The sequence below is a fragment of the Ceratotherium simum genome, chromosome 16, assembly GCF_057802395.1.
Source record: "Ceratotherium simum simum isolate JZ-2026a chromosome 16, ASM5780239v1, whole genome shotgun sequence".
Lineage (NCBI taxonomy): Eukaryota > Metazoa > Chordata > Mammalia > Perissodactyla > Rhinocerotidae > Ceratotherium > Ceratotherium simum.
The window spans coordinates 48671110-48695456 of NC_141915.1; the positions used below are offsets into that span (position 1 = coordinate 48671110).

General features: G+C 48.7%; 1 protein-coding gene across 1 annotated transcript in view; it reads right to left on the reverse strand.

Moving 5' to 3' along the window:
• Positions 1-5572: 5572 nt before the first annotated feature.
• PRKCA (protein kinase C alpha) overlaps positions 5573-24347 on the reverse strand; it is a 412540-nt gene continuing 393765 nt past the window's right edge. Inside the window, exons 16-17 of the mRNA XM_004432678.3 lie at positions 23889-24029; positions 5573-12116 (exon numbers count right to left, since the gene is read on the reverse strand). Of these exons, the coding sequence (XP_004432735.1) occupies positions 11952-12116; positions 23889-24029 (306 nt within the window). The 3' untranslated portion in view covers positions 5573-11951. The remainder of the gene's footprint in view (positions 12117-23888; positions 24030-24347) is intronic.

The following is a 24347-nucleotide window of genomic DNA, read 5'->3' on the forward strand; positions in this document are numbered from 1 at the left end:
TCCAGAAAGTTACACAAGGGCATGTAGTCTCATAGGCATCAGAGTCAGCTGAGAGAAGGTAACGTCCCCTTGGTGGAGGGGTGGGCTTTGATGGAAGCCATAACGGGAGAAGGCCCCAGGAAGGTCCTGCATCCCCGCACCCAGGCTGCCTCTTTGGTCCCCTGAGCACGGTGAGGTCAGAAAGGTCAGAGAGACCTGGTGCCCAGCCCAGCTGTGCTGCTGAGGAGTTATGTAACTGGAAGCCTGTTAGTTAACTTGGGCCTCAGTTTCCCCATCTGTAAGATGTGAACAATGGATGTAATCCTTGGAGGTGCCACAAGGATTAAATGAGATGATTATGTTGACATGACGCTGTGGGTGCTGGATCAGGGTTAGTCCTTCCCCTCCCACCCATTTACTGGCTTCTTGTGTTTGTGACCTCCCCTTTCCATCCTTTCCTCCATCAGACCGCAGCCTCCTCCTCCAGGAAGGCCCCTGGCACGGCTCACATCTCTGCTCTTCCAGTCAGCTCGGTTAGTCTGGTGTTGCTCACCCGGGAGGTGTTGTTTAACCTCTCTGGACTTCCCTTCCCTCTTCTGTAAAATGGGCACGGCAAATAGGACCTAACTCAAGCAGTCAACGAGGGCTTTAAATAAACGCACATAAAGGGAGCAGAAGAGTGCCTGGCACGCTCTGGGGACTCACTCAGTGTGTGTGTGTGTCTGGGTGTGGGTGTGTGTGTGTGTATGAATAATCTGCGTTACTTTTGTTTTTCGCTGTTTCCACCCGTGTCTGTTGAGCCCTGAGCCACTGCTAGCTCCTTCTTGAGAACTGTAGTGTGCTTTCCCTTCTCATGCCTGGAATAGGCCTCTCTGCAATATTTTTATTGACTTGGCTTTTTAAAAAAAGAATCTTGGAGAGACATCCAGTTCTGCTTTCTTGGAGCCAAGAGCACTGTGTGCAGGCACAGCCCCGCCCCTGTGACGTGTGCTCTCGGGACGGTGACAGAGTGTGCAAACAGACGGCCTTTGCCTTGGCCCACGTGCATTCGCATGCTAGCTGAACCATAATTTCACCCCCGGAGAACACGACAGGCCGCAGAAAAAGCTCAAGGCTTTAAACAGTCACTCGAGAGTAACCAGAGGCAGCCACTGCCTCTAGATGCCGGGCCGAGAGACAGAGATGGAGAACTTGGGTTTCCTCGGCAGAAGCTTGTGAAAAGGTTTCGAGAGCTGATTCTTAATTAATTCTGTGTGTATATCTTGTCTCCTTAATTAGTTTGTGAATACCTCGAGGGCTCGGGCCATGACACAGCAACAGTTTGGGTAACACCTTGCTGGACTCAGAGGGATCTTGGGATGTGTTCATTCATTCGCTCATTCAACAAACATTCTTTTGAGCCCCTCCTGTGTGCTAAGCACCGCTTTAGGTGCTGGGATCCAGCAGTGAACAGGATGGACAAGCTCGCTCCTCTCATAGAGCTTATATTCTGATGGGAAAGGACACGCACGTGACGAGCGAATCAACAAGTCAGCACTTTCCTGAGCTCAGCTCCTAACCATTGACTAGGGTGCCATGAGCTGGGTGGTGTGAGGCTGGTAGGCCATGGGAAAGCTTGGGTTTTATTCTAAGGGTGATGGGAAACCATTGGAGGGCTTTAAGCAGGGACGGGACCTGCTCAGACAAGGTCATACTGGCTGCTGTGCAGAGACGGCCATGGGGGATCAAGGGTGACCTCAAGGAGACGGGCAGGAAGAACAGTGGACGTGGAGTGAAGTGGAAGGACTCAGGGTATGTTTTAGAACAGGATTTTCAACGGCAGCACCACTGACGTCGTGGGCCAATCATTTTTGGTTGCGGGGGGCTGTCCTGTGCTCTGTAGGACGTTTAGCAGCATCCTTGGCCTCTGACCTTCACCTCCTGGATGCCAGTAGAATCTCCCTCCAGTTGTGACAACCAATAATGTCTCCAGACAATGCCAAATGTCTCCTGGGGGGCAAAACTGCCCCTGTTTGAGAACCATGGCTCTAACATAGACCCTGTTGGGACTAGATATAAGTGGGCAGGGGTGGCAGGGGAGGGTGAGGCCAGTACTGGACAGAGGACTGTTTTTGAGCTTCCACTCTGGGTCGCATGCCATACTGCTTCCTGGAAAGACAATTGTAAGCACAACCCAACAAGGTACCTGATTTCAGGAAGCAAACTGCTAAGGAGGACAATCAAATATTCCCACGAAAAAATGTAAATGGCAACGGTGATAATGAAACCAAGAAGGGACATGGGTGCTAAGTGAGCATATGAGGGGATGGGGTCGGGGGATGAACTAGTTGGGGAGGAAGAAGAAATCTTCTCCAAGAGTTAACAATTCAGCTGAGACATAGGGTAATGTGGCATTCACTAGGCTTAGAGAAGGATGTTTCAGGCAGAGGGCACAGCGGGTGCAAAAGCCCTGTGGTTGGAAACATGACAGTGCATTAGAGGAACTGAAGGAAGGCCAAAGAGTCAGGAGAATGTAGGGCCAGATGGGGCCAGATGATGCCAGAGGTGGGGAGAGTTTGCACAGGGCTGCATAGCCATGGTAGGGGTTTGGTCTTTCTCAAGGGCAATGGGACAACCTTGAAGTGTTTTAAGAAAAGATGTGGCAGGATGGGACTTCACTCTGGCTGCAGGGACGGGGCAGGCCAGAGAGGCTGAGCACGCGCTCAGTTAGGAGGCTCCTGGGAGAGACAGGGTGAGCCATGACTGGGACTTGACCCAAGAGGGTGGGTGTAAATGTGTGGTGGGTGAAACGGTGACCATTCACCAGCTCTTTCTGAAGCCCGGATTTTATGGCTGAAGTGCCAACCACCGGGCCTGACTCTGTTCCCTAAATTGTATCCTAGCCACGGGCCTGCTGCCTAGGGAACTCCCAACTCAAGAACACAATGAGAGAGCCCTCCCACACCCACACCAGTGGCCCTGCCCGTAATTTCAGGGCAGGTTCATACAGACTGGGAGCCTCTGCAGCCAGGACGACACAGGCCTGAATCCCTCCACGTGTTAGACATTTGTTCTCATTCTTTCAACAGATGTTCACCGTGCACCTGCTCAGGGCCAGGCGTGGAGCCCCCGGAGCTGCAGGGGTGTGTGGGCCCGCTCGGGGCTGTCTCCTGGGGCTCACACTCCAGGGGCCAGTGACTTTCACTGAGCGGAGCTGGACTGGGGACAGCAACTGGCACCTGGCCGCCCCCACGGGAGGCATATGGGGCCCATGGGTGCCGCAAGCTGGGCTTCAGCAGTGCTCCTCTGGTCTCCCTCCTACAGGGCCCAGCTGCTCCCCTCCATGAATACTGAATTCCTCTTACAAAACATCCATCATCAGCCTGTGGCTACCCGCCCATCTCCACTCAGCCCTGTTCCTAGAGTCTGAGGTTGGCTCAATAATTATCTTCACGCCGGGAATCCCCAAATCTGCTGACATATGGCCCCCTTTCTCAAAAAGGACTACAAGAGAGACACCCCTAGGCCATTCTCTTGCTGGGGCCCCACCCTCTGCTTGGTCTGAGTGGCACCACAAGCGTGGTTTCCCTCCCTAGTGATGAGAGCCAGCACTGCCCTCGTGGGAGGCTCTAACGCTTCACACACATTCATTCTTTAGTCCTCACCACGCCCCTCGAGGGAGGCACTAACAGTATCATCTTCTTTTACAGACAAGGAAACCGAGGCCCAGAGAGGTGCAAATCACTCACCCCCATCAAACAATCACCAAGTGGGACACCAGGCAGCACGGCTGCAGTTTTGCTCTTAACCACCACCTATGCTGCCTCTTCAGAGATGGATACACAGGGATGAGGGGGTGTGGGGTCGGGAGAAGAACATGGGTGTTGATGTAAGCAGAGGAGGCGGCCGTGAGTGCCAGGCCTGCAGCGAGGATCCGGGCATGAAGGGGAGGATGCGTGTGCAGCGCAGGGACCACGTCAAGCTGAACGACCTACTGAGTTGACTCAGTGACGGGCTGCCAGCCCAGCTAGAGGCTCACCAATGTCACAGATGTCAGGTGTGTGGGCGAGAGCAAGGGACAGGCTTCTGGGGACAGCTGAGAGCTTCAATTCCGAGACTGGTGGTTTATCCAATCCTAACGGGGCTGTCTGTCCACCTCCTGGTGCTCAGGTCAGCCCCTGAGCCTCTGTGGGGCCGGGAGGACCAGCCTCATTTGATCTTGCTGGGCCTCTGGGGTCGCCCCACAGGGGTAAACCGCGGTGGGCAGACTCAGGCTCTCCCAGCCTGGCTGCTTCTGAGGATGCTGATCGTGCAGGATGGCCCCATTGTGCTCCATTCTGCGTTGCAGTAAAAACGAAATAAAATAAAATGCAGAGCTGAACTAGACTCATGAAAGAGCATACTGGCGGAAGCCGAGGGGTGTGCTAAAAAGCCATTTTCAGTCATTCTTCATAGAGCCATTCTGCTAGGCAATGTGAGGAATAGCTACAAACCACATACACACGTAAAAGCAACGAGCCCAGAGGCCAGCGACCACACACTGCTCTGAGGGTCCTCATCGCGCTCTTTGCTCTTCCTCAAAATCACTCTCCCACTGGCCCTTGCGTTGGCGCTGAAAGACCCTTGACCTCTGGAGGCTCAGGTGTGGCCACAGCGGCTTGGGGCTGGGACACTAACCAGTGGACACCAGCACTTGGCAATCAGCTTAGTGGGCTGGGAGCAGGGCTTTGAGGACAGGGAATGCAGGACAGCAATTTGGATGCAGAGCACCTCGGGAGGGGCAGGACTGGGGGGGCTGCGGTGGGGAGGGAGGGCAGTGGCAGTGAGGTAAAGCCGTGAGCAGGAGGGGAGGGCAGCCCCCCAAAGAAGGTGAGGTAGCAAGCCAAGCCGAACTTGGCCAAGGGTGACCCTTGGCTTCTAGAAGTAGTGATATTTTTGCTGTTAGTGGTTTTTAATTCTTTAAGGGAGGCTAATCCCCTCAAGAGGGTTGAGATTTCAGACACTGAGTATTTTGGAATGTTCTCTGCCTGTTCCACACTTGAAAATTACCCATTTTTCACCCATGAATAAATAAATACAGGATGAAGCTGCTGACACTGAAAATGGTGACAGTCCTGAGGCTGAGCCCAGAGTGCAGCTGACAGGATATGGGAAACATGTCTAATTCTGGAGAAAAAGTCCAAGATTTGAGGTGACTCCCTTCTGGAATCCTCCCAGTGGAAGGGGATCGTCCATCCTTGGGGGGTCCCCTGCAGTTGGGGTGCAATTTGGGGTGCACGGACATAAGCTCCTCACGGGCAGGGGCCTCACCCTTCCTCTCCACCACGTTCCCAATGCCTGTACCACTCCTGGCCCTGAGCAGGTCTTCCAGGAACGGCTGATAAATGAACAAACGAATGAATGATCTGCCGCTACTTTATCCCAGTAACTGTTTGGGTTTCAACTCAAGGCATGAAGTATTTTAAGACAAAAAAATGTGAACTTAAATGGAGAGGCACGCACAAGGGGGAAAGATGAAAGTGCCCTGCAGTGTGTCCAGTCAAATGCTACGAGATGACCATTTGATGAAAGATAACTACAATGTCGCAAAAGGATGCAAATGAGACCAAGCACACTAAGGAATGATCGTTATCTTTATTCATACACACTTGCTTCCAAACTACAATTAATGTCTCTAACAAAGCATATCATGCAAACAGAGATTAGAGGTTATACGCCGTGAGGAAAGCGACGCAGTAATTTACACGCCCATCGCGCCCGCTAAAAACCTAACGTTATTTGACAGTTGAATGGCGTCTACAATTTGTCAGGAGGTGCTTAGACAGAAGGAAAAACCTCAACCTCCATCTCTTCCTCTTCCTCCTCCACACAAATTTGGGGTCTTATACGGTGTTTTTCAATTAATGATTTAAACATGGCATGTCCTTCATAAAAAAAAATCATGTAGCAAAAGCAATGATTTCAAATGTTTCTGACCATCTATAAAAGATATTCTGAAAGACCCTAATAGAAATGAGGTGAATTTTTAGACCATTTAGACTTAAAAGAATAACTGCCTTCATGTAGGATTTTGAAGAATCCACTAATCCCCTAGAGAAAAGAATCCCATTCTTCCAGGAAGAGAACCAACAAAAATCTACAGACAATCACAGGAATAAAATACTCCTAAAGTTAAGCAGAGGAGACAAAGACACAGTTGTTTAATCAGAAAATGAAAAGCCACCTTTCGTCTTATTTTAGAAAAAAAGGTTCTTATAAAGTGGACTTGATACTTATTTTCTGAAAAGTAGGGTTCTGTCTACTCACGTGAGAGAGAACTGTGAAGCAGACGCCAGTGGCACCGCTGCTGCCGCCCCTCCTTTGTCGGGGACACTGAGGAATTTCTGAATTGCCCAGTGGGCTAAACCCTTGTAGGGCATCTCTGAATTTTCACTGAATGTGAGAGACCTGGGGACCCGCAGGGACTGGAGAGAGAGCTGAGGAAGTGCCCTCCCCCCATGCCAAAGGTGGTCACAGAGCCTCACAGAGCAAGGAAAGGGGCCCCAGGGACCCCTGGGAATGCTATCCTAGGGCTGCATCTGGAAGGGGGACAATAAAACCATCTTTCCTATGGTCTGAAAGTTTCTGAACCCCAGTGTCTATTAAAAACACAGAGGGCATCAGTCAGCCAACAGGTTCCACCTGGACGTCAAGTCATTCTGATGTGGACTCCATACTCCACTGGCATGGGAAAAATCCTGCAGTGGGAGTGCAGGTCAGGGGTGCTCTAGCTGACCCCAGGTGAGTCCTCCTACAGGCTCTGTGCAATTGGAATCTTATGAAATCATCAGTAGTCTTATTTTAAAAACTTATTTTTAAAGAACTGAGTTATTAAAGTTCTCTATAAAAAAGTACAAATAGCCCAGTATATTCAGTTGTTCTATTGGAATTAACTAATTCTTCCTTAAGGTTTAATAAAAAGTCTTTGGAAGTTGTGGGCCATAGTGTAGGGATAGTGTAACGCTGTTTGATGACTGAGTTCAGCCTACGCGGTTATTAACTGACACATGATCACACAGATCAGCGGCACAGGGATCCTAGTTGCTCACACTTTCAACCCTCCCAAAGTCCCCGACACTAGAGAATTCACAGAACTGTGGTTGACATCGTTTCTAGATGACTGCCTTCATCCATGAATAACTCAGGCAACCTTTTCCAATTTCCTGTATCTTCTAATAGCAGAAATATGTAACATTCCCTAGATTTGATGGATCAGCCCAAATGGGAAATGACAGAAATGTTTACAGTCCCAAGCAGCTCAAGGAAAATGACTTTTAAAAATATTTCCCAACACTCCTTGTCAAATTAGTGCATAGACACTAATAACCAGAGTGTCCTCTTCCTTCACTGTAACTGTCACACCTTCACTGCTGCTGTAACCCTTACGGTCATCATCCTTTAGGTCCCTGGCTCAGCGGCTATTTCATGGTCGTGACTGTTTAGCATGCTCAGTGGAGGAACAGGCTTTCCTGCCCTTGCTGGGGTTAAAGAAACAGAATGGTGTGATGTACACACACAAGAAACAGGTGACTTCATAAGACCAAAGTGAGAAAATGACTGTCACATGGTGTTGGCTTTCTGAGGCTTTTAAAGACATAAGACTCTCACTTCCCCCCCTTCTTTAGTACCAAGAAAACAAATCCCAGCAAAAAACTCAGATGTCTCCTGCTAAGTGGAATCAGGTGGGAACTGCAGTGTTAGTTGTTTTTGCAACTTCTCCATCTATTCCCAGCTGCCATAATTCTCAGCAGGAGGCCACACGTGGCTGGGAACCTACTGGCTTCCAGGGTACGCTGGATGGTTTGGCTCTGCCCAGGGAATTGTGAGCCACCTCAAGACAGGGAGGGGAAGGGGGATTCTAGCAGCTGGTGAGGACGCTGTTGGCATTTGGGAGATGTTTTTTTGAGGAGGAACAGACTGTATCCCCAGCAACAAACTCGCTCTCAAGGACCAGCAGACGGTGACTTTCACCTGCACCAATGACCTCCAGTGGAAAGCCATTAAAAATGGCAGCAGCTTCTTCCCAAGGTGCCCTCGCCCTCCTTGCTTTCTCCCACTGCAAGCATCCTTCTGGACGCACTCAAACCCTGCTCTTCTCTAAACTCCTTGCTGACTTCAGCCTCCACTGACCTCTCCCTTCTCAGAACATCAACAAGTGGTTCTCTCGGGGTCTAGACCCTCATTCCAGCAAGACACCACGCCCTGCTAAGAACTGGAGCTCAGAGAGGTGCTCACCAACCGTTTTCCGGCTTGCATTAATAATCTTGCAATGACTGTCTCAGGTCAAGTTTCCACAGAGCTCTCAACCCTCTGATTTTCTACCAAAATTCCCAATAAGAAAGCCTAATATATCTCATAAGCCAAGGCAGACTGATTCTGCTTTAACTTGTACCAGGTCATGGGGATGAAAGGGAAGTAGATGTGTTGAAGAGCAATCATTTCGGTTCCTGGGGTTTCGTACTGACCTCTGAATTAGTTCTTGCCTTGTGTGAACCTCCCATTAACCTCTGAGGGTTGCACTTGGCAGCACAGTCCAGTTACTTCCCTTCAAACCAAGCACCTAGTGGCTTTAGATAAGATGCCAAGAGAAGGGCTGCCAGCCCACCAGCCTGCAGCCTCAGACCGAGCTTCTGCCACCGAGCAGTGGCCACCTTCTACGGGAAAATAATGCCAGCCAATCTGAACGGCCTTTTGGAGTCACGGACCAATGAGTCTGGTGGAGAATCAGATTGCGCTTGATTCTGCCAGGCAGCCTAGACCTCCACAGGCCCTGGTGATAGGGGCAGTGCTCGGGGGCTGGTACTTCCTAGAGTGCCCCCCAGTGACCTGATCCCTCAAGGCGTCCTCCTCCTTCCAGCCTCCAACAGGGCTGCTGCAGTTAGAACGGCAGCCCCCTCCCCGCTGTTCTATTTTACACAAGGCCCAGGAAGTGGGACAATGCCAGAGAATTGTATAAATCGATCCTGCGGCTAACAGTTGTTAACGGTTACCCACGTGATTTATTTTCAGAAATAACTGTCTTGGGCTGCTCAGCTCTTTAAAGCATTAGCCTTCATCTAAATTCAGCACAGAGCAACGTATAAACCAGGCTACATTACAGTAACACCTCACCAGGCCCTGATCTTCACTGTTTCCCCCCCCAAGTTTGTCCTCGAGCCTGAGGCAGAGTGCTGGGCTCCACTGTCAGAGTATTTTCTTTTAAAACCTTGCCACATATTCTGAAAGCATACAAGCTGGCTGAGATGTTGAATGCTTCCTAGAGAAATATGAATAATTTGGAAATGTGTTGGCTTTTTGAGGGAGAGCCTGAGCCTGCTGCTTGCTCAACACAAGCAGGCAGCATGAGGCTCGGGAACAAACAGTCCAAACCCCATGTGTTCCTTTCTGGAACTTTCTTCACCTCCAGGGGCTTGGCTGCGAAGCAGTCCTGCTGGAGCTCCATTCTAGGGCAGGGTGGGTTACTGGCCCTTTTGCCTCTCTGGCTCTTTCTATAGACTGGTTCCTTTTCTGTCACACCAAATGAAGTGCGCCGGGGAGGCAGTGTCGCCCAAACGTGCGCTGACCAGCAGGACCGCAGCTCTGCATGTACTAGGGCCCCTTCTGAGTCTGCAAGTCTACAGTCCATAAAAGATGGAGAAGCCTGACCCACTCGCCACTCTCTCTCTTCCTCCAGTAGACGGTGTCTGGGACAGCCTATGCCTCTCCCCTCAAACACTCTTCGCGGTTGTGCACTACATGAATTTCAGGCAGACAGCCAGAGAGTAAACACGAGGAGGCGCTGAGCCGGGAGACACGTTTGGGGAACAGGGGGAATAGAGCAGTCCTCTGTAAGGACGGATAGCTACTTCCATTGGGAATTTTCCTTCTGTTGTAGAAGTCTGGCTCCTCTGAGGACCTTGCAGTGGGATGGTATCCCACAGAAGTGCTCCTCACGAGACTGGAAAGGCCAGTTGTGTCAAGGCTGGAAGAAAATGTGCCGCCTCTGGAGTCTGCCGGTGGTTCCAGGAGATGTGGACCGTTCATCTCATGAAGTCTGTATGCACTGGAGCAAACAGCGGGGTGTCCAGGGGCAGCAAGACGGGCAGTGTGCTTCTGGTGTGTCCACGCACACACATCAGTAAGGGCGTCTTCCGGTCCCTCCCACCCCGAGCCACTAACAGTAACAAGGCTGAAAGGAAGAACAAAACAAATTCCAGCCCAGGGGCTGTGATGACACCACAGCTGCACAAATATACTGGGCATCCTGGAGTCAGACACTTCCCGCGGTCCCCAAGAGGAAGAGTGGTGTAGGAACCAGAACAGAAGATGGTGTTAAGAAGCTAAGACACAGTCTCATCTCAAAAATAATCCCCCAAAACAAAACTTTTGTTTCCAGGTGGAATCAAATATTTATATACATATATATAAGCCTAATGGATCACGTAAAGTAACCATTCATTTTTGAAATTAGGTCTATGATAAAAAATTAATATATCTGATACAGTGTCAATATGCAGAGTATGCGTGGGGTGTGGGAAGAGGAAGCACGGCAGCAAAGAATTAAGCTAAAACTTAATCAGAAAAAGCAGGTTAGAAATAAGAGCTTTCACAAATATAGCACAATTGTGTCTTATAAAATTATTATACTCTATACTTGATACGATTATATCAATAATATAGATTCACTTGTTATTAAGATTTATTATAAACATGCAAAATTCATTGCATGATGCATTTGCAAAACATATTAAAATCCTTCTAGCAATAAAACATCTTTGAGCTGATATGTTATCCAGGTTTCCTGATTCTACAGCTCCAGGTGTGTCATTCGAAATGAACCGGAAATGGGAACTAAGACCGTATTGGTTTTCATCCCTAACTGGATGACAAGGGCTGGGGATGGGAGGGAAATCACTCAACAGGGACAGACGCTCGAGTCAACACTTGATTAAGTTACTGTACATCGTACTCTCATAAATGACACTGCAGCCTGTTAAATAAATAAGTACAAAAGGGGACAGGTGTACACTTCAGCTTCTCAGGAAGTAGGTAGCAAAATATTGGTGTGTGGGGGGGTTGGCTAATGACATTTGTGAGTAGTGGCATGATCGCTGATGGCACCCTGGATCGCAGAATAATCTCCCAGAGATTAAAATGAACACACATACACACCATTTTTTCCTTGATCTGAAATGATTTCACATGCTCGTTTAGCAAAGTCCTTAGAAGATTTGGCCTCTTAAAAAGAAATGCAAGTATCAAGATAGTTATCAACCAAGTAGGGTACAAGATGACAGATTCACGGAACACTCATCTGAGGTTTTCTTTCTCTCTTTTTTTAAACTGGTAACAGCTGGACCATGATTGGGTTATGACTGTCAACGTCTGGGAACAGTGAGCTTGCAAATGACTTGCCAGTGGGACTAGATTCATCCCGGCCTCTCGGATTCTAGGGACTGTTTCCACCAAGGCAGAGAACAGAAGCGGGGGCCTCCTGCACCCCCAATCCCGCCTTGCTCACTCTCTGGGCTCCCTGTTCTTTCATTCCAAAGACATCTTGCGGGGAGATGTCTCCAGCCCACAGAACTGGGGCAGGTTCACTTTATCATTCTGGTTGAGGGATCTCAATGGTGAAAATCGACAGAGGGTATGGAAAATATATCAAATCGTACCAAAAAAGTGGGCAAAAGTCTGTCTGCTTTTGAGGAAGGGTTAACCTACAGCCAGAGGTGACTCTACATCATTTAACTGCACACTATACATTATATCATCTTCCACTAAGATAATGTTCTTGGTTGTAAGAGAGACCCTGAACAGCTGATCACATTTGGACTAATAACCCTACAATTTTCAGGCCTCCATCTGGAACAAGAAACAAGGCAGTGGCCTTAAAATTTTAGGGTTAAGGATCATTTCCCATGGCTGGGGACAGGGGCGCTGGGGGATGGGGAGGCGTTTGTTCTCCTTGTTGAGTTTCATACTGCGCTCTGTAAGATGGGGTGCAAAAACTGGGGGTTGACATACGAGAACCCTTCAAAATCAGACTGATCTATGTTAGCAATGACCAGCTGGTCAGGTGGCGTTAACACGGGCTGCCCTCGTGTGAAGAACTTGTCGAAGTTTTCTGCTCCTTTGCCACACTGTGGAGAAAAAAGAAAGAGGAGGAAAGGTCGGTAAATATCACAAAATACAGGGAGCCGCTCTCCGAGAGCCCTGGGCAGGGAGGAGCGTGGCCCGGGCGAATCGGGGCTGGTTAGGCAGAAAGAATTTTGGAGGACTCACAGGTCTACTGGATTCAAAAGCCAGGCACAGCAAACAACAACGGAGAGTCATTCAGCTGTGAATCCTCAAATACCCCCGGACCTGAAACCCTGGGTGGAGATGCTCTGTTGGTAGTAAGGTAGCAACAAGATGATAGCCTCTTCTAGCTCCTTCTACCTCACAGAGCAAGTGGGGCTATAAGCATGGATGCCACACGCATGGGCACTGGTCACAGTTCCCTGTTGAAGGGCCAGGATGCTGGGTGAGAATGCAGGCAGTTACCCCCCGAACTGAGAGGTTGAGACGACTGCCCCACATTTGGTTCTTTGCAACAACATTTGTAATAAAATAAAAGCTGTGTTATTCTTGTCTTCCAACCGGGATGTTCTTAAAACCTCAGCCCCTATATTCATTTTCAATATGGAAGTGGGTGTGGTGGCAAGGTTGGGACATTCACCCTTGGGCCCAGCTGGACATTGGCATATCTAGATACATCTGGTCAACCAGCAGACAGGTCACCATGGAGTTCACTCGCAGGTGGGCTCAGGCTGGAGGAGGTCTGCACTAGTGCCCTGAGGAGGCCTAGCAAAGTCTGCTATCTGTCTTGGATGTTCCTCTCTCCAGGGTCCACCAGGTGGGCTCTGAGAAACACAGCAGCTTAAGGCAGCACTGCTTGGGGCCTGACTCCAAATAGGGGGAAGGGCTGTCCTCCTTACTTTTCCAGCCACCCACAAGGGTGGAGGCATGCTAAAGTCCCCCTCAGACAGGGAGCACTGGGAGGTGCACTGGTGACACGACTCATGATTCCCCACATGTTGCAAATGATCGCCCTTTTACCTGCTGGTACCACAGGGCAACAAGAATTAATTCTGAGTTAGCAGAAGTTTTACACTAGCCAGGCATTCCTGGATCTTTAAGAAGATAGCTCTAGTTAACTGTGAAGTGGGGTCCACCCCATTACCTCATCTGTAAAATGGGGAGAACAGTGGTACCTCCCTCCCTAGGCTGTTACAAAGGTTGAAGGTACAGTGTTTTGCACAGAACCCAGCACGTGGTGAGAGCTCCGTACACATCACTGTTATCTTTGTAAGGCCAGTTATGCTCACAGGCCATACTTGCTCCCTCCTCTTTCACATCTCTTCCCCATCTTCTGGAAGATTTCCTTTAGAATCTAGTTTCATTATGCTTTTTCCACTCTCTTACCATCAAATAAAACCTGCTCCTAAGTACCTGTCGCAGTGGAAAGCATAAATTCAAGGTAATGTCTTCATAACTGATAGCTTTCCTTTCTGGGGTTGTTTTCATTTTCATAAGCGACCACCCACTCCTGACTGGAGGAGAGTTCAGACCAGTGACTGGTGGGTGGGTATGTCGGGGACGTGTTGGGGAGAGGAGGTGGGAGGCGGGGGATTGTTTCGGGCCCCTCCAGTCACTCTATGGAGGCCACACTGACTATTAGGCCTGCTCATCACATGGTCCTGCCTCCCGCATGTGGGACGGCGGAGCTCTCACTCCACGCTGCACGTTTCCATGGGGCTTTTCCTGGAAGAGCACTAGGCACCTTCGAAGCAAAGGTCAGCAGAAGCAGAGCCTGCAGTTCGCATCTCCCCACACGCACAGGCCAATCTGAACCATGCAAAAGGCTCTTCAAAGAAGGAAGAAAGGCATAATGTTTCTTCCCAAGAATTAATTAGGAGCCTGCACTTGATTCGTCAGTAAAACCAACCAACCAACCAACAAGAACCAACTTCCACGGGGCACCACATTCAGACACTGCTGTGATGATGATTACGGCTAAAGAAATAGCCCTCCTTTGGACAGACCAGCGGTTCTCAAACTGGGACGATTTTGAACCCTGGCCAACCACCCTGGGGGGACATTTGGTGATGTCTGAATTCACTTTCAGTTGTCATGACCTGGGCAGGGTGTGCTGCTGGCATCTAGTGGTAGAGGCCAAGGATGCTGCTAAACACCCTGCAATGCACAGGACAGCCCCCACAACAAAGAGTTGTTGGCCCAAAATGTCAACAGTGCTGTTGTTGAGAAACCCTGGGACATACCAAGACTGTAATGCAAATCTGAGCAGGACCCAAGGTCACGGCGAGGGCAAATGTGGAGGCCAAAGAAAGAAATAAGGCAAGAACAGCCATATTTGAGAGCAGAGAATGGAGGAGCTGCAGAAGCCCAAGGCAAAAGTATCGTAAGCAAGTGTTACAGCCCCGGCAGAGTTGGCGTTCAGGAGAACGTCCTTTGGGAACCCGATTAATGAACATCCGTTGCCTGGAAGATTTCAAGTGAATCTACTCCCAGAGGCTGGGACATGTGCTCCCTTAAAAAGAGATCACTTGCATTTCTTTTTCCACTCACTAACCATGCAAAGACGATCAAGAAGGAATTTCTGGGGGGAAAAAAATAAAAGGTGAAGTCTCCAAAAGGAAGAAGAAGGCAAGCTAAAGTGAAAGGTGTCTCCACTAGCTGGAAATTTTCTCTCTCTCTGGATTTGTCAATCTATTCTGTGAAGATTGCAAAGGTCTGACCTTTTGAGTACCATCTTTCTAGTATTTTCAAATCATATTCCAATAGGAAGTTCCAAAAGCCATGGCTTAATTACCAAAGAAAAATAAAACATACTAAGAGTTCCCAAGAGCCCAAAAGGGGACCACGTGAACATCAACCCTGAGGAGGCTGGGGATGGGGACGGAGCTCGAGGACATGAAATTCTAAAGCTGGTGTCCAAAGGAGGGTTACTCGGAAGGGCTGCCACAGCTTTACAAGCCGAGTACTGTAACTCATGGAAGTGAAACCCTCATTGCTTAAAGGCTCATGCTGTGACGGCTGCTGGCTGCAGAGCTAAGGGGGAATTACGGAATTACCTTAGCAAGCCAGGGGGAAGAAAGTTCTGGAAGAGCTGAGGCTGAATCTGAGGATCAGCTGAGATCCAAGGCTCAGAAGGACTTTTTATTCTGAGGGAGATCATACCAGAAAGGAGTCGCTTTCCTCCCACCAGGGGCCGAGGGAAGCACAGCTATTTTTACCACAGATTCGGTACTGTCAGAAATAGCACTTCTTCTTCCACCATGGAGGGTCTCTCCGTGCTTTAAAAATGAACCTCCACAACTCTTAGCAAAATTAGGCCCAGAAATAGGCCATCTCCTTTAAGTCAAACTGGAGACGATCTTGAACTACTTGTTTTTCAAGATGTTTGTATGGAGAACTGCAACTCTTCTCATACCACCACCACCTATCATAAGGATAATGAATATCAGTGCTCTTTGGACCCTTGGGGAAAAGACAAACAATGGCTTCAATAAGCTATTGTATTTTTAATGTAGAAAAGATTCTTCCTACCACTTACGAGCCAGTCTTACTTATAACCATCAGCTTGGTGGCCAATGGGCCTCAGGTGCCATCTTGGATGTGAGAGGCCTCGAGGCTGAAGGGTTCAGGAGGCACCTAGCAGTACCCGTGAATATACAGATGAGCACGTGAAGGAGTGATGACATGAATGAAAAGTGAAGCTGGCCTGACCACAGACATCCTCCCAACGATCCTCAGGGATGCAGTGGGAAGGTTATTACCACGGCCACTGGAAGGGCAGCCTCCCCCGCAGTCTGTGACAACAGGTGGGTTTGGATTGTCCATAGCCTCAGAGCTCTAGGCCACATGATGATATACCGCAGCTCAAGGCAGCATTTGCTACTTGTCAGCCAAACCCCATGGCTGGGTGTGCACTGTCTTCACCTCCACAGACCACCTGCACCTTTCACCAACTGAGGCTTCTGCCATCTCGAGGTGATGCACCCCACAACTGGTATGGGACAAAGATGGAGGCGAGGAGGACAGTAGGAGGTGGCCTAAACCCAGCTGGGCCAGTGTGTGAGCCCACACATTTCCTCTGGTACTGAGACCAGACATCTGTGTTCACAGGACCGTGTCTGCCACCCAAGGGAAAATGGGAGGCACAGCCAGGAGAGAAGCCCAGAGGTCAAAAGCCCAGGGTACAGCTTTGGGCAGCTCACTGCCCCTCTTTGTAAAGATAAAATGGAGATGTGAATATCCACTTTCCAAGGCTGTTGTGAGGATCAAAGGAACGTGTGTGCGACCCTTTCTAGATGATCAGGCATGATATAGACTTGAGATGCAACATGTACAGCAGTGCCCGGCATGTAAAAGGCATGAATGATCACTATTAATGATCTGCCTCCCTTCCTTAGCTCTGGATTCAGGACTTAACTTCTTTGTTGTTTTGACATTCCTACCCATTAGGTAAAAATCATCAATTAATAAAATGCACCAGGAGAAATTAGGCATGGTAAAGGTGTGACCAAGCACGGACTCCGGGTGGAATTTGGGACTGCAATGCTCCCCCATCCAGAGACCTGTGTGGCCAACGGTCCACTCATGACCCTTTGCATTCTGGGTAAAGAGCTGTGGGGAGCCTGCAGCGCAGAGTTCGGCTTCTTGGCTGTGATTCTTACCTGTGAGAGGCGGGAATGAACCATACGTGTGTTGGTCTTAATCCTGTCCTTTACCTCGGTAAAGGTAGCAGACTCTAATCCCACGGTCACTGGTATGGGAATTAGGGTGAGTATGAGTAGCTCAAAAACACTGCTATTTGCCAAAGCAAAACCAAACCAAACTCAGGAGCACGAACAAACCAGGAGGAAAGGTATGTTGCAAAACCAAGGAGAAAGGAAATTTATAAAGGTGGGAAACGTCTCTGACAATTACCAGATGTAGCAGCATGTGCTTCAGGAGCCGTTACCCATATTTTAAGTCTCAGTTTTGGGGGCTGACTGTGGCCCCGTGCCGTGGTCCTAGTGGGGTGCACTAGTAAGAACACCACCAACGGCTGCACATGGCTCCCCGACTTGCGGCTGTAGGTTGTCTTCAATTATTAAATAACCGGCGGCAGAAATGAGTGGGTGCATTCTGCTTTGGGCCTCCTGGGTGCCGCCCAGTGAGGCGGTTGGGCATGGGGTGGCAGCAGTGGGTCTGCCCTTTCTAAGAAGATCAGCATGCTCTGGGAACGGTCTCCCGTGCACGACCGACACAAGCAGGGGCACACACTCAGGGTTAAAAAGTGAGGTTAGTTTGCTTATTTAGTCACCCAAGGTTCTGGAAATGTGCTCACCGAAGGCTTGGATGCCCACTGAAGCCAGTGCATTTTGGTACAGAAAGTCTGGAGAATAAGAACGGACAGAGGAGAATATTTGGCAAACAGTCATCGCCTGGCCTCGGAACTCAAGAGTCGGAATGGGCCGTGTAAAGGATGCTACAAACCCACAGGAGCTGACGTGGAAGGACCTCTGAGAAACATCATTGCGTGAAAGATGCAAAGTGCAGAAACAGAATGTGTGGTACAACCTCACTTGTGTATACGTCCACACACGAACACGACTTGCTGGAAGGTTACAGAAAAGACAGTGAACAGTGAGACCAGTACTTGGGGACGGGGAGACATGGTCTTTTCATCCTTTGTCCTTCTCTACTGCTTAACTGTCTACTTCATCACAGACAGAGAGTATTTTAATAATCGTCTTTACAAAAGGGATTGGGACCTCCTTCACCTCCTGCCAGCATCACCTGTGGTGAGAGACAAGACAGGCTACGGTTCCTCAGACAAAACTAAACTGTACTCGTCTCACCTGTCACCTTAGAGCAGCTCTCAGAAAGGGCCAGTTCTGGTCCAGAGGGAGCCGGTTTTACAGTTAGACACAGGCTATAAGCCACACATCAAACGAGAGGATTCTTCCAAGTGCTAGAACCATGTGTGTATGAGAGCAAAGGTCCTGGCTTATCCTGGGCTGTATTCTATGGAATAAAAGCACGCACTCCTTCTGGTCTTTCCTTATACTAATGGCCAGCTTTAGAGGATTCAAGGTCCTTTTCCAAGAGAAGTTGTTGTAATGACCATCGTTGTCAGAGACCCTCACTTCAGACAATGGGAACGTGTCAATTCATACCATGTGAGGCACACACTCACCACGGAAGCTCCCCGAGGCTTGCAATAGAGCTACTTATTTATATTGATAATTATGTTAAAGGTCTCATGTCTTTCCCTTTCTCTTTCAAGCAGAAAAATATTTGGGAGAGTAAGCACCAAAGAATAGGAAGACTTCTTGCCTCTCATTAGCAAAGTAGAAGATGTGTCTTAGGCTGGTTTAAAGGCTTAAATCAAACCTAAATACATCACGATGTGGCAGAGTCTAGTCTCCAAAGGCTGGTTAGTGTTCATATGTTGTCTGTGAAGCTCCCCGAGTCTTGAGCATCTCAATTTTAATTAGCATCACTCTTGCTGGTTGCACTGAAGGGCCAAAAGAATGAACCCACCTGCTACCCAAGAGAACTGATTAGATGCAGCGCAAGGCTGCCTATGGCATTGATCACTCCAGGGCCCCTTCCTTTTACCTGGAGAGCTGCTGCTCTGTATAAACAACTTTGCAGAGCAATTATTAAAAGAACACAGTACCAAGAGATGTCCTTAGTTTTAGGAAACACACATGGAAATTATTTAGGCGTAAAGAGGCATTACGTCGCTACTTACTCTGAAATGGTTCAGGAAAAAAATATGTACGTGTCTCTGTACATACAAGCACTCAGAGATGCAGAAAAAGAATGATACAGCAAATGTGGGAAAATGTTAACGTTTAGGGAATCTGGGTAAAGGTAATGCGGGAATTCTTTACACTATTTTAGCAACTCTTCTGCAAGACTGAAATTAGAAAATATTTCAAAATAAATTTTTAGAAGAAACATTGTACTAACTTTCATAATGAAACCATCACCAAACTCTCTAAACAAGCTAAAGACACTGTGAAATACAAGATTTTGAGGTGACGGTGAAGATGAACCTGATCGTGCATTCTCATCGCAGCGGCTCCTGCACTTGCTCTCAATGTTCTTGTTCTCTTTACTGCAAGGATGACAATGTCCTCATGAAAGTTACTCTCTTTTTTTCCTGTCTCTTTTTGATAAAATAAAGACAATAATATCCCAAGAAAGCCTACCCGTGAAAGGCAAGCCTACTTCCAAAGTGCCCAGCTCATCTCTCAACTCTGGAATATATTTGTCGGTGTTAACTTGATAGATTAATTTCTCTCTCTCTACTAACCACTGAAGTAGAGTGAATGTTTTTGGCTTGCCTGTGAACCAGCTATTCTGCTCCTTGGTGCCAATGGATAGAATTCAAAAGAGGAAAATCCATTAACTTTCCACTTCCGATATTTGGATAAACTGTTATTTAATATCATGGGCGGGATGAATGGAAACTTGAGGATTGTTCTTGGGCATTTTATTCACATGAATAATAAATCAGGATAAAAGCTTACAAAATTCAAAGTGACACTGGGTCAGAATCTTGGGCTCATGTGTGCCTCTAATGGCATGCTTTAGGGACTAAAGCCTTTTTTCTGGCAAAGCAGAAAGAAAGAGCTTTCCTTCCCCTGGTGAGTTCTCCGGATTCTGTGCCAAGCAGGCTGGCGGCATCACCCTTTCAGACAGCACCTCCTCCTCTACCTGACTCTACGGGAGGCGGCCTGGATGCTCTCACTTCTCACTCAGCAACTGAAAATTAACCTATTCAGGGCTGACATCTTTTTTAAATTTAGAAATAAAAGGTGTCTTCTTACATGGGTTCTTCTGAACATTAATGAGCCTCTTCTTGATGACTCAGGTTTCTTGTTCAAACATCAGCAAAATGCTGAGCGGAGGGTCTCTGTGTCAGTGGAGCAGAGGCGCCTCTACGCTGGTTTCTTGAGAAAACCGACACCAGTTTGCTTTGTGCGTTTTTTCCGTGAAGAAGAAAAGACAGCTTCATGGTTGCCTCATCTCCAGGAGAGCATAACACAGCTGTTTTCGTTTTACAAAATAAATCAGTATACAAGTGATCACCCCGCCTTCCAGAAAACATCTTCATCTTCACAATTGTACATGGTGGCCTTCCAGGGAGACAGTTCTGCCCGGGATTGGACTCGCCCACCGTGGGCCACCACAGCACAGGTTCTTTCTTCTGGTACGCAGGCTCTTTCCTCCCCACTTCCACTCCTGCGCCCGGGTGGTGAGCAGGGGCACCTCTGAGCCTCCAGACTCGCCACCCTCAGGGGTGATGGCCACAGTCCCACACGCCCGACACCGGTCACTCTCATACATAAAGGATGACCTTAAGCAGAATCCAGGATATGGCTGCATTGCAGATCCCAACCTAACGTTGCTGTGAGATGCAAGGTCCTGTGTGGAGCTTCCTAATGGATTAACTGCATCACGAAATGTCTTTTGTGCTGGAATTTCACGCTTTCCAGGGCACTTTGGTCTAGCTTCAATGATGTCAAGTTGGGAGGCAGGAAAAGGAAAAAAGACAGGACACTACGGGAACCCTGATTCCTCCAGACAAGCTCTGTCGCTGTCCAGCGATAGAATCCCTCTAATCTCTTCGGTAAGTCAGTGATTTTGGAATAATCTTTCATTGGAGGTTCAAAAACAAAACAAACAAACAAAAAAGAAACAAAGATGAGACTCCCCAGCTTACAAGTATAAACTTGATTTCCAGAAGCACCCTGCAGATAACTGTGGGTACCTGAAATCTTACTGCTCGTATTTACAATAACTAAAGGCTTGATTTCACAGGAGGCAGGAGATAACAGTCTTCAATCCGATAAATCTCAGGGAAATTGATTCACCAGCACTTGCTAAAAAAGCATGGAGCAAACTTCACCCAGACAGACAAGTTTAGCTAGCCAGGGCTAGAAACACTGCTCAGAGGAGAGATGCTCTCCGAAATGGGTTCACTGCGCACGTTAAGTAAGAGCCTCTGGCAGCCACACGTTTGCCTGAGTGTTTTTTGGCGGCCATAGCTAGGCCACTACTGCTGCATCTCTCTCTGAAATAACAAAACCACCTGTCAGAGAACACTCAGCTCTGTAGTTTATCTGTCAACTCTTTTGACTTCTTAATTAGCTCTGGATCAAGGATAGAGCTTTTCACGGAGAAAGTTGGGAAACCACATCACAGAATACGTTATACGCAGTTAGTTCTCCTCTGCTGCTGGGTTAACCCTGGCCTGTTCTGCAGCCTCAGTGATGTTTTGACTTGGGTCGCTTTCTTCTGTTGTCAATTTCCTCTTCCACCGCTTGGACTGTTCCCGGCGTGTGGTCTTTCTGCTCTAGCATGGCACCACGAGAGGAGACTGATGTCCTAGGAGGCTGCTGAAATGCCCCCTTCATGTGAGATTCCGAGCCAAACTCTGCTGCCGTGCAGGTGGCAGGGCACAGGGGCTAGGGGACACTGAGCTCTCTTGGGGACCAGGACTTCCCTAATCTCTCTTTTGCCCTTGACGCTCTTCTGCTTTGGGACAGAAGGTGCTGCTCACCCCCCTCAGCCCCTGACTTCTAATCCCCACTGTTGTTTCTGTCTCCCTTATTGTACCATCTCTTGTCCATTTGTATTTTTCTAGCTTCTTCCTTTTTGGTATACTGGTTCTCGAGTAGAACGTGGGCTTCTGCCTGAGAAATCCTGCTGTGAGCACATGAGGTCTCTCCCTCCCTTCTGACCAGAGCTCTCACCAAAGAGGCCTTGCACACAAAATCGTCTGTTTTAGGACCTCAGTCCACAATTTCTGCCTCTGTTTGTAAGTTCAGGGGCTGTTTCTTCACAGCCAGAGGCACTTTATTCTTTCTTTTTATTCTAACCAGCACTCAGTTAAAACACAAACAAACAGCAGCACTCCAGGAACAAATAAACAAACAACACTGCTCACGGCTCAACTGCCAGCCAGGGGCAACTTCGCTTCCAGTGGTTTACACAGCCCACAGGGAACAACCTACACCTCGGCTGCCGGAGCCAAGTCACCATCTTGTTTCTCCTACATCTGAGTTTAGGGCCGCAGTATCTATGAAAAGTGGGAGACTATGCAAATAAGCACTTTCTTCTGAAAATGAGGTGAGAATAAATAGAAAAAGATGTGTTCTATGGCTGACTTTCCTGCACCTCATCTCTTTCTGGAATGTGATTGACAAGTAATTGCACTTTGCTCAACACTTAAAGCAGGGTCAGTGTGAGTCTCTATGTTGCTCCTGGAAAGAAACTAAGCTGTGTGTAAGATGCTCTTGTATACCTTTCATATTTAACTTAAGAAGGCTAAATAAATATGAAAGGGAAAAAAGAAAATCCCTAACAGAATGTTCTACTGAGACGGTTTGCAGCATCATTTATCACTGTCTTCACCTTCCTCCCTCCTAAAACCAGGTTTTGTAAATTGAAGGGCAAGTGTCCTATGAGAGCCCCTGAAATCGGTGCCCAGGACTAGCTAGAGAGAAAGTGGGGTGGCAGATACATACGGGCCCTTATGTGCAATGATGATTCAGGAGGAAGTCAACTGACCTGAATAATTTTAGTTTTTCTTCAGTTTGCTAAAAATATCTTGAAAAAATAAAATCAGTGGGCTAACCACCAGCAGTTTTATTCTTGGAGTAGAGGACACACGAGCATATTTGATGAAGAAGTTGCTGCTCTAAGAATAAAGCTGTGTGCCACCCAGTCAGTAACTCAGCCAACCCGGGAAGGTCCCCTCTGCCTGCTGACGAGGCATCTGTCAGAGGAGACAGATTTGGGCCGAACCAACGCAGTGGATGCTTCTGAAACTGACTGTGGAATAAAGCCACTCTCTTTGCAGTCTTGAGGGCAGAGGCACCACGGTGACTACCCAACGCTGGCCGAGATGGTGGCAGAGCTGGAAGGCACGGGTCCCCCTGGCCCTTAGAAATGGGATGCAGGGAAAAGCAGACTCCTGGGAGGCACTGCAAAGTGGCAGGTGGTGTGAGTGAGGAGGCTGGTGTCTTAAAGACTCAGTTTATCTTCAAAGATAGAAACATTAAGAAAGGCAAACAGTGGCTGCAACCAACAATCAGAGAACTGGTGTATGGCAGTCACTGAGATGGGGTGATGGTGCAGTGGGATAAGAACACGGATCCCAGAGCCAGAACACCAGAGTGTTCCACCACCTACCAGCTGTGTGTCCTAAGCAAGTTACTCAGCCTCTCTGTGCCTCAGTTTTCTCAACTGTAAATTGGGGACAGCAGTACCCACCTCACAGTTGTGAGAGTTAAATGAATTAATTTTTAAAGCCCTGAGAACAGGGCCTGGTACATAGTGTTTGTCAAATAAATGAAAAAAAAAAAGGGATCACACAGCAAGTCATCCAGGAAGAGTCTGAACAAAGGTGGCGATGCCAGAAATGGTGGTTGACACACACTCCTTGCGGCAGGGGCAGTGGCCTATGTGGGTACTGTACCCAGGGCCTGCCAATGAGCTGGCGATGATTTAGTCCTGCTTCAGGGCTACCACTGGTGCGGGGCAGATCCACGAAAGCTGGAGACTCAGAGCAAGGCCGACGGCTCTGCTGGACGTGTGAGTCCATGACGTCCAGGCCCCGACCGGACCTGCCCTGGCTCTCTCACAGGTTTGGGGGGTGCTCTGCAGCCGCTCCCCACCTCTGCCTGGTCTGCCCTCACTCTCAGAGTCAGCCGGAACCCTGGTTGCTCAGATCACAGAATTCGGGGCAAGGCTTTTCCACCCTGCAGAGGCCAGGGGTCACTGGCCTCCTCTCTCCAGAAGAAAGGGTGGGTGGGACACCTCCAGGCTTTGGGGACACTCACCACTTTGGGCTTGAACGGTGGCTGGATCTCCCTGTTCTCCAGTTTCTCCCAGTCGATCCTCCGGAAGAAGGCGTGTTCTCGCACGTCCCTCTCGCCCTCGGGCCCACAGCCCAGCCGCTTGCCGGGGTGTTTGGTCATCAGCTGGAAAGTACAGGGAGAAAGAGGATGTAATGTATAACATGGTGGCTACAGTTGATGATCCTGTATCGTATAACTGAAATTTGCTAAGAGAGTAGAACTGAAGGATTCCTCCCCCAAAAAAGGGTAAATATGTGAGGTGATGGATGCGTTAACTCAATCTTTTCACTATATCTATGTATATCAAATCATCATGTTGTACACTTTAAAGATATTACCATTTTAGGGGCCGGCCCCGTGGCTTAGCGGTTAAGTGTGCGCTCCACTGCTGGCGGCCCGGGGTTCGGATCCCGGGTGCGCACGGATGCACCGCTTCTCCGG